Source organism: Colias eurytheme, chromosome 11, assembly GCF_061535395.1.
Source record: "Colias eurytheme isolate Ceu_HAF_F1 chromosome 11, ilColEury1 Martin Lab GWU primary, whole genome shotgun sequence".
In the NCBI taxonomy this organism is placed as follows: domain Eukaryota; kingdom Metazoa; phylum Arthropoda; class Insecta; order Lepidoptera; family Pieridae; genus Colias; species Colias eurytheme.
The window spans coordinates 6283043-6292613 of NC_142990.1; the positions used below are offsets into that span (position 1 = coordinate 6283043).

At 32.9% G+C, this 9571-nt stretch overlaps 2 protein-coding genes across 2 annotated transcripts; both read left to right on the forward strand.

The window, feature by feature from the left end:
* The first annotated feature begins 3785 nt into the window (after window positions 1-3785).
* dib (Cytochrome P450 302a1, mitochondrial) lies at window positions 3786-8220 on the forward strand. Its single transcript, XM_090106871.1, has 9 exons — window positions 3786-4243; window positions 4856-5087; window positions 5265-5449; window positions 5565-5766; window positions 5843-5999; window positions 6203-6451; window positions 6710-6916; window positions 7044-7227; window positions 7817-8220. The coding sequence occupies exons 1-8, from the start codon at window positions 4072-4074 to the stop codon at window positions 7155-7157; spliced, it is 1518 nt and encodes a 505-aa protein (XP_089962997.1). The 5' UTR covers window positions 3786-4071; the 3' UTR covers window positions 7158-7227; window positions 7817-8220.
* On the forward strand, window positions 7690-8173 carry LOC149904625 (uncharacterized). Its single transcript, XM_090107072.1, has 2 exons — window positions 7690-7698; window positions 7817-8173. Exons 1-2 carry the CDS (start codon window positions 7690-7692, stop codon window positions 8171-8173), a joined length of 366 nt encoding a protein of 121 aa, XP_089963198.1.
* Window positions 8221-9571: the final 1351 nt, after the last annotated feature.

Below are 9571 nucleotides of genomic sequence, written 5' to 3' on the forward strand. Positions count from 1 at the left end.
TTAACGGACACTTACAGTTCAATAGATCAGTCCACTCAACATTTTCAAGAAATTCTAGCACTTTTTTATCACATATTACACTTACACTGTTTCCTTTGTTACACATATCTATTTTCTTTTCACTATCTATACACAAGCCTATAAGATAATGATCTGATATTTTACTATTTAAAACATATGAAGAAGCCTTTCTTTTGGTTCGTACCCACACATGATCGATGCACGAGCTCGTCACTGAGCCACAATATATCTCCTCGCGTGTTACGTCACTGATTGCACATTGCATGCCGACTTCGCACATGTTGTTGTTATACATATTCACTACACTGTTTGTTCCCGCCATTAGGTCAATATTTGTGTCTCCAATCATTACCAACTCGCCATTTTTAGGCAATCTGGATAAAGTATATTGTATTTCCTTCAGAAATCCCAGTTTGTTTGTCTTTGGTGGTCTATAAACACACAGTATATGCAAGGGCAGCTCACCGTCTTGAAGTATTTCACAATGAATGGCCTCTGAGTAGTTACAATTTAGCAGATTTGAGTTGAATTTTAATGTATTTTTTATATATATCAATATTCCTCCCCCTCTCTTATTTTCCCTTGTGTGTATACTAGTTAGTGTCAAATCCTTGTAGGCAGTATAAATCCAATCCATTTTTTTTTATGTTTATTTCTGTAAGTACAATGATATCAATCTTATTTCTGCAATTACTTATCAATGTTTCAAATTGATTGAAGTTTTTTCTTAAAGATCTTATGTTTAAATGAATAATATTTATATTTGTATTTTGTCTGCTAATAATATCTGCTTCCCAGCTGTTTAAAGTTGTATACTTTTTAAATCTTATATTATTTTGTATATCTGGTATGGAGTTATTGAATTTTGTAATATAGTAATTAACTGATTGTTTTGTTATTTGATGTGTGATTGTGTCATGATGATTTATTCACTTGCAAATAAGTCTATATCACTTAATGTACGAATAGCTCTAATTTTGGGATTTTTTGGATCATCCTTTCTTATAAGTACCTTTCCTTCTTGTACCCAAATATATTTATAGATTTGCTTCAACTCATTTTTTGCAGTCCAGAGTAGGTTACGCCTGTACTTAGTTAAATTTTCATTGATAAATATCCGCTTCATGTTGCCGTTTTGAAAAAGGTCGTCATTTGTTAATTGATGCGTTTTTCTTGTTGCCAGCCATTGGTCACGAGCTGTTCGTGTTCGCATAGTAACAATGACGGGGCGCGGTTTTATATCGCCCTGCTGGTTAGATCCCGCATTGGTTTTTTTCTTTTCGCCTGCCCACTTTATTTCACTGATCGTATTTGTTTCTACTCCCAATTTATTTGCAAGACTTTTAATTGTACTTTCTAAATTTTTGGTTAAGTTTTCGTCTATTCCTATTATCTCGACATTTTTCTCCTTCTCACGAACTTCTAGGTAGGCTACTCTCTCCTCTAATGCCTTATTACTGTTATCCAGGTGTAAATTTTTATATTCTAACGCCTTGATTTTTTTGTCAGTTTTTTCTTTTTCTTCGATTAATTCTTGATACTTCTCAGCATAAAAACTTATGTCGTTAGACATGGATTCCAGCGTTTGCTTCATGTTAAACACAATAGCTAATTTCTCGTTTACTTCCTCTAATATCTTCTCTGCCGAAACTTTTGATGGGTCAACCGTAATGGCGGATTCAACCGTAATGGCGGATTCTGCCGGCCCCGCCAATTGACATTCGTCACACTTCTCTGTTATATTGAATGCAATGATTTTTCCCGCACATTTCTTGTGAAATATGCCTTCACAAGACCCGTTACATTTGACTGACTCCCCCTTCACTCGCGCTATTGACAACTTATGGCTGGTTCACACTTTGATTAGTGCGAGTGCAGGTGATTAGTGCGAGTGCAGGTGTGTAGTGCGAGTAGTGTCCAATTGACTGCGAGTGCAGGTGATGAGTGCGAGTGCAGGTGTGTAGTGCGAGTAGTGTCCAATTGACTGCGAGTGCAGGTGATTAGTGCGAGTGCAGGCACGCTGCGAGTGAGGGGGAAGGGAGGGCGCGCGGGACGTGGCTACTCGCAGTCCACTCGCAAAAAAATAGAACACGCTTCTATTCACTTTACTACACAGCCTACTAAACACTCGCACTAAACAGTCGCTGTCCACACGTAGTACTACTCATCACCTGCACTCGCACTAATCAAAGTGTGAACCAGCCATTACAGTATTTACACTGCACCATGTTTTTATTTGTTTTTGGAACAACAATAATAACGTACGCACCGCAGGAGCTTGCGCGTGCGACTGTCAAAAGCACTAGTTTGTCTAATGTCTTATAGGGCGCTCAATCTTTAAAAAAATTCTTTGCTTTTAACCTAAAACCCTTTCTATTAAAAGAAACCTTTTTTTACACATTTAAGTATTTATAGGCATTTAAAATACGATTTATACGGCAGGTATTTTTATTTGCCGTGTTAAAATATACGGCAATTGGCTGAACTAAAGTAAACAAAAATATATTGCGTTCTTAAATTCAAATATCTATCTTCGAAAACATTAGTGTCTATCATCTTTATTTTATCTCATTCTGCCTCGCTCCTCCTCCTACTCGGATGTTGGTTGTGCTGTTTATTGTATTGTTGTCTTTGAGTGCTTTGTTTTTAACCGACTTCAAAAAAGGAGGAGATTTCACACCGATTTTATTTTTATTTTGAATTTACAACAAAGAATACAAAGTTTGAAAACTCTTAATTCTAAAATAATTGTTCATGAGAATAAAATAATTTATGTATCTTTACTTACAGGAAATTACAACAATCATATTACAAATATATTTGAACGAGTGACAATATTATTTTAGGATATTACAGTGTAATAAGAAAAAGAAAAGAAAATGTGAACAAAGATTGTATCACTTAATAAATTTATCATAGGTACTACATGAACTTTTATAAATGTATGTAGTGAAAAAATGACTAAATGATTAGGTACGTCTTGCTAAAAATACATTTAATAGATTTTGAAAGGTATTTACTAATATGTATTACTAAAACTATTAAATAATACTAGGTTGTAGTTGGTATTGATATAAATTTATTTAATTTATAATGTGTTAACATAAAGCATAATATTATGTTATACAAATGACCGATATCAAAACTATTTAGTAAATAGCACATCTAAATAATATGCAGTAATTTGTGATATCAAATCTTTTTTTACATTTTACTTTTCTTTTTTGAAGTTGTTTTTCTTTATCGTAGTTATTTTTAATGTACATGTACAACTATGATTTATAACATTTGATTTTTTTTAATTATACCTTTTTTATCAACTGGCAATTTAGTTTAGTTTTCTCTAAAAATTTCTGGCAGCACTCATGATGATATCGGAACGATTTTATCGGACAATGTGAAAGGGCAAATTGTATCCGATATCGGATCGGATAATGTGAAAACGCTCTTACGATTAATGCCATCCCCTTCGCCACTATAATGTAGCGTAGACTAGGTGGCCAATCGGAATTTGGCAATATATTAATTGTGATGTAATATTAGGCATCTATATGGACATACCTACAACAAAAGACCAAAAACTAGTTGTGGTTATAGCAACAGAAGTCACAACAACCATTGAGAACAACAGCTGTATAGGGTATTAAAACATACGGTCTATGTACATTAAAAAAGAACGGTAGGTATAGGTACCGTCGCAATATCCAAAGAGAATACAAATACTACGTGCAATATCTTCGATAATGTTGTGTTCATGAATAAAAGATAACCAAATTCAAAGATTTTGTACCTACCTACATAAAGAGATGTATAATTTAAAACATCATGTAGGTACTTTATACGATTTAAATTGCCATACGCGCCGTTACGATAACATTATGCATGTATGTATTCACTGGCCTTTTTTATTTTACGTATTTATGATATGTGCATCCTATTTCGTCTCATAGGAGCTTGAAATTTGAAGCGTCGTATTTTATTTTCATTCTCGTTACAACGCTGTATCAAGTTCTATTTCAAAAAGTGTAAAAACGCGTTCCTTGTTTTAAAATGTTTAATGTACGAATACTTAGGAAGGAACGAAGGAAGTTCCTATCATGCCGATTTGTACATCGCATAGTGGAAAAAGATCTGGATCAAAATATTTGCGAATTTAGTGAGGTTCCTGGTCCCAAATCTTATCCTATAATAGGAAGTTTATATAAATATTGGCCCTTTGTCGGTAAGTGATTAAAATAATTATAATAAGTTTTATTGATAGTGTAAGATTCAAATAATTATCCTCTTCTTTAAATTTAATGAATGTAAGTAGGCATTGAATAATAGTAGATATTTTTTTAATGCAATATAGATAGTTAAGATAAAAATAATAATAAATAGTACTGTTTGACTTGTGTTTTGAAAAATTCTTTCGGTGTTAGATAGCTCATTTATCGAGGAAGGCCATAGGCTATAATATCACGCGACAACCAACAGGAGTGGAGCCACGGGGGTGAAACCGCGCGGAGCAGCTAGTCTATACTTACTTAATATTATAAAGAGGAAAGGTTTGTTTGTATGTATGTATGTATGTATGGTTTTCACGCATAAACAACTGGACCGATTTTGATGAAATTTGGCACAGACAATCTTTAGACCCTGAGAAAGAACATAGGCTACCTTTTATTGCGAAATATGTACCACGGGCGAAGCCGGGGCGGACCGCAAGTACCTAATAAAATCGTAGAAAGTCAAAACTGTATACCTACCTATGTATTCAATATTTTTTGGAACGTCTTCTACATTCTATCTATGGATGCCAAAAATAGCTCAAAGATATTTTAATGTTTTATAGGTGAATATGATGCTGATACTCTAGACAAAAATGCTTGGCTTAATTGGTGTCGTTATGGGGGACTAGTAAGAGAAACACCAATTGTTAACTTACTTCATGTTTTCGAGCCAGAGCTAATGGAAATTATCTTCCGTCAAAATGATCGCTATCCCTCAAGGAGAAGTCATGTTGCGATGCTACATTATCGTATGAACAAAAAACAAGTATACAATTCTGGAGGTCTTCTTTCAACGTAAGCTTGTGGATTGTATTAGTACCTATAATACATATTATAAGTTCCATAATGCAGACTAAAATTGTGTACAGCGTCCGTGATACCTACATGAATAATTCTTGAGATTTTTTATACTTAGAGAATTATTTGATAATACATAATATATCGTTTTGAACTAAGTTCAGCTTATTTTAGAAATGGTCCGGAGTGGTGGCGAATACGAAGCGCATTTCAAAAGAATTTTTCTGGCCCCCGTAACGCCAAGCAGTATGTGAACATTACTGATCAAGTTGTTGGAGAGTTTATTCAATGGACAAAAGACGTTAACGTATCATCAAATGATGATTTCTTGCCCTATTTGAATCGCCTCAATCTTGAAGGTATCTGGTATAATATTAGTGAAGATTATAGAGTTGGAGTACAGCAGATGTTAGATATCATCATATTACGTATATCCGCAATACCTGCCTTGCAAATAATTTTATTAATTTTCAGTGATTGGAGCTGTAGCATTTAACGAACGTTTTAATAGCTTTGCAAAGGATGAACAGCTTCCAGATTCTCGCAGTAGCAAGGTTATAGCGTCTGCTTTTGGTTCTAATTCTGGCATTATGAAACTCGATAACGGAATACTATGGAAACTATTCAAGACACCATTGTATAATAAACTCGCTAAATCACAAGAATATTTGGAGAAGTATACAACACTATATATTTTTCTTAATTTCAATCATAAGTAACTAACTTACTTAATATCTTTTTATCTGTTGCAGAGTGTCAATGGATATTTTATTAGATAGGTTGAACTATTATGAAGAACATAATAGTAAAGATAAGTCCCTTTTATCTTCTTTCACACAACAACCAGATGTAGATATAAAAGATTTAATCGGTATGATGGTGGATATATTAATGGCTGCAATAGATACGGTGAGATACAAGTGTGCTAAGTGTAAATCTGAATAGCATGTGGTGATTGTGGAATTTCTATACCTAGGTCGGTTTCTAAATCGAGAATGGATTTGATTAAGGTTTAAGAGAGGAAAAAAATTAGGTAGAATTTACGTATATACCTATAGACATATTCCTCAATTCATTGATCATTTTTAAAATTAAATTGTTTTATTTTCCAGTCTGCGTATACTACAAGTTTCTCGTTATATCACATAGCTCGCAATCCTGCATGTCAGCAAAAGTTATTAGAAGAATTATACACCTTGTTACCAAGCAAGAATTCAGAAGTTACGGAAACAGTTCTATCTAAGGCAGTTTATTTAAAAAGTTGTGTCAAAGAAAGTTTACGTCTTAATCCAGTATCTATTGGAGTTGGCCGTATACTGCAAAACGACATAATTTTAAAAGGATACAAAATACCTGAGGGGGTAAACATTTAATTATTCGATTTCTTTAGTTTCTATAGAATCTAAAAGTTTTATGAAATAGGTATACCTACCTATACATATTTGAAAACAAGGTTTATAGAGTTATAGAATAGAATAGAATACTATGTCGTATTGTATAATTAATAAATAATAGCACACAAGATAATTTGAAATTGCGCTACTTTATGAAGAAAAATTTATAGGTCAATGTAATGTCTAGGTCGGAATTTTTAAAAATTTCACGTAATTTTTTCACAGACGGTGATCGTAACTCAAAATATGATAGCTTCTAGACTGCCACAGTATGTAAGAAACCCTTTGCAGTACAAACCGGAACGGTGGTTACGCGGCTCCACAGATTATGAAAACATACATCCCTTTTTATGTTTGCCTTTTGGTTTTGGATCAAGATCGTGCATTGCGAGACGTCTCGCTGAACAAAACATCTGTATTACTTTGATGAAGGTTAAGTTTTATGAAAGGATTGAGGCAGATATTTATTTGAAAAAATCATTAGCGTCATAAACAAATAACATAAAAAATCTATTAACTACTTACCATAATTAACATGTTAACTATTTCTTTTTTTCAGATAATTCGCAATTTTGAGATTCAGTGGATGGGAGGGAATTTAGGAGTAAAGACTTTCTTAATCAATAAACCCGATCAACCTATTACTTTACAATTTACACAAAGAAAGATCTAAAATCCTTTCTAGTTGTTTTACTAAATTGATTAAGAAAATAATATTGTGTGAATGTCTTTATGAATCGTAGGTATGTATTTTATAGTAAAAAGTTCGTGGCGGTGTAGGTAGCTAAAATATATAAGATAATATGCGTAAAGTAAGGAGGAATAAATATGAATGCACAATTGAAGATTTTATAGCAAAAGATTATTGAGCAGATACCAAATAATCCGATGCGATATTTATGACAAAGTAATAGAATCTAACGACTTCTTTAATGACTTACCTACTCGTCATAATCAACTATCCAAATTGTTGCTTAAATTGTACACACTTATAATATTATTACATATTTATGTAAATTCTTCATACTATATTACATTATGAAATAACATACATTATGAACTACCTAAAAGTCCTTTACTAATGAGGATAATTTATAATGAGAGCCTACTTTATTGTATGTATAAAAACTTACACTTCTCAAAATTTACTACACTCGACGAAACTATTTCATAGCGTAAAGTAACCTAACAAGAAAAATTTCAAAATGAAACTGGTAAGTAAGTCATCCTAAACAACCGTCTTTTTATTTTGTCTAAGTAGATTTTATATTTGTAGATATTACACACATAGTACATTGTGTATATTTTATTTCTTATTTTTTTTATTTTCAGATCGTATTTTCCTGTGTAATAATTGCCGTAGCGCTCTGCGCCCCTACTCTCGACCCATTTCTGGCACGGCGTTTGCTGCCTGCCTTGGAACATGAGGAGGTACATGACGAGTTCGGGCAGTATGCGTACCGTTACGTCACAGCTGAGGGAACTGTAGTCTCCCAACGTGCCTGGCTCGAGCCAACCGAAAATGGCACTTATGTCCTTGTCACTGAAGGCGAAGTTTCTTACCTCGGGGATGACGGCGAAATATACGTCACGAAATACTACGCGGGCATTAATGGAACGCATATGGAGAATCATCATTACCCCCTTCCTAAGGCGCCAGTTGCAGAAGAGTCAGATGCTACTCAGTGAAAGTTTCTTATATCATGTAAATAAAAATCTATGTAGTCAGCCCACAACGTATAATTTTTTTATTTTGGGTACCTAATCTAATATACACGAATATTGCATAATTATCTAGTTCTAGCTCAAATTCAGGTTCAGTTACAATTACGTTCAGTTCAGTTTTCTTTATTTAATTTTTGATTCTAATTTCGTTAGATACATCTTAAGACAGCAACTAAAAGAAAAAAAATTGCGAAAATAGTCCATGACGTGACAAAGGGAAAAAAAGGTTAAAGAGATTTTATAAGTCGTAAAAAAGGTCCTTTAAATCAAAAAGGTTGTTCTTCACTAAACACTACATGAAATCATAATATAAAACTAAACTTAACATGGTATTTAGTTTTCATTTCATTCAGTATTTAAATCTAGATACTTATCACTACATAGTATAAAACAAAGTCGCTTTCTCTGTCCCTATGTCCCTTTGTACGCTTAAATCTTTGATACTACGCAACGGATTTTGATGCGGTTTTTTTTAATAGATAGAGTGATTTAAGAGGAAGGTTTATATGTATAATAACATCCATTAAATAGTGGAGAAGTACTGTTATTTTTGAGGTTTCTAATGTGATGTCGTAAATAATTACATTTTTTCCGCTTACATTGCAAACGCAGGCTGAACCCTACGAGTTTTATCAAAATAATGTACTAAGTATTGTACACATTGAAAAGGTCTACAGAAAAGTCCGCGATGGTATATTATGTCTATCTCTTATGGATAACCCACAATAACTTTTTTTGTCATTAACTTTTTACGACAAATAATGGTTAATTTTCGAAGCGATTTTTACCAATACAGCATTAATCCTTAACGAATTAAATACCTTGAATACATTGTTCATTTAATATAGATCTATATGGCCCTTTACACCGTATGATTTAAGTGAATATTTTCGAAGATATTACAGATTTATATAAAAAAATTTGGAAAATCCAAAAGTGCACGCCTCATAATTTTTTTTAATAAATATTTATTAATTATTATTTTTGTTTATTTAATAACAATTAAACCACATCGAATCAGACCCTGAAAAATGAAAGGGTTCTATTCCTGAGCATACTCAAGCGTAAGAGAAAAAAAAGACTCGATTAGTAAAGTATTTCGGTCGCTATCGTGTTAACAAGAAAAAGGATCCGCACATACAGACACACGGACGTCCAAGACAGAACTTTTTTAAACTGTTTTTTAACTAGTTTAAATAAAAAATGACATCAAAAATATCATGAACGTTAAAAATAGTGTTTTTTCTTAATATGTGTGTGTATGTATTATCTTACAAGTGCAATGTATGATACATAAAGACATTTTAAGTTTGAAAAATCAGATGTTTTGCGCGAAGTGACAGTAGTACCCACCTCAACGCT

Coding starts and splice junctions, on each gene's coding strand:
- dib (XM_090106871.1), top strand. CDS start 4,072: ATGTTTAATGTACGAATACTTAGGAAGGAACGAAGGAAGTTCCTATCA. Junction 5,088..5,264: donor TCTGGAGGTCTTCTTTCAAC/GTAAGCTTGTGG, acceptor AGCTTATTTTAG/AAATGGTCCGGAGTGGTGGC. Junction 6,917..7,043: donor TCTGTATTACTTTGATGAAG/GTTAAGTTTTAT, acceptor TCTTTTTTTCAG/ATAATTCGCAATTTTGAGAT.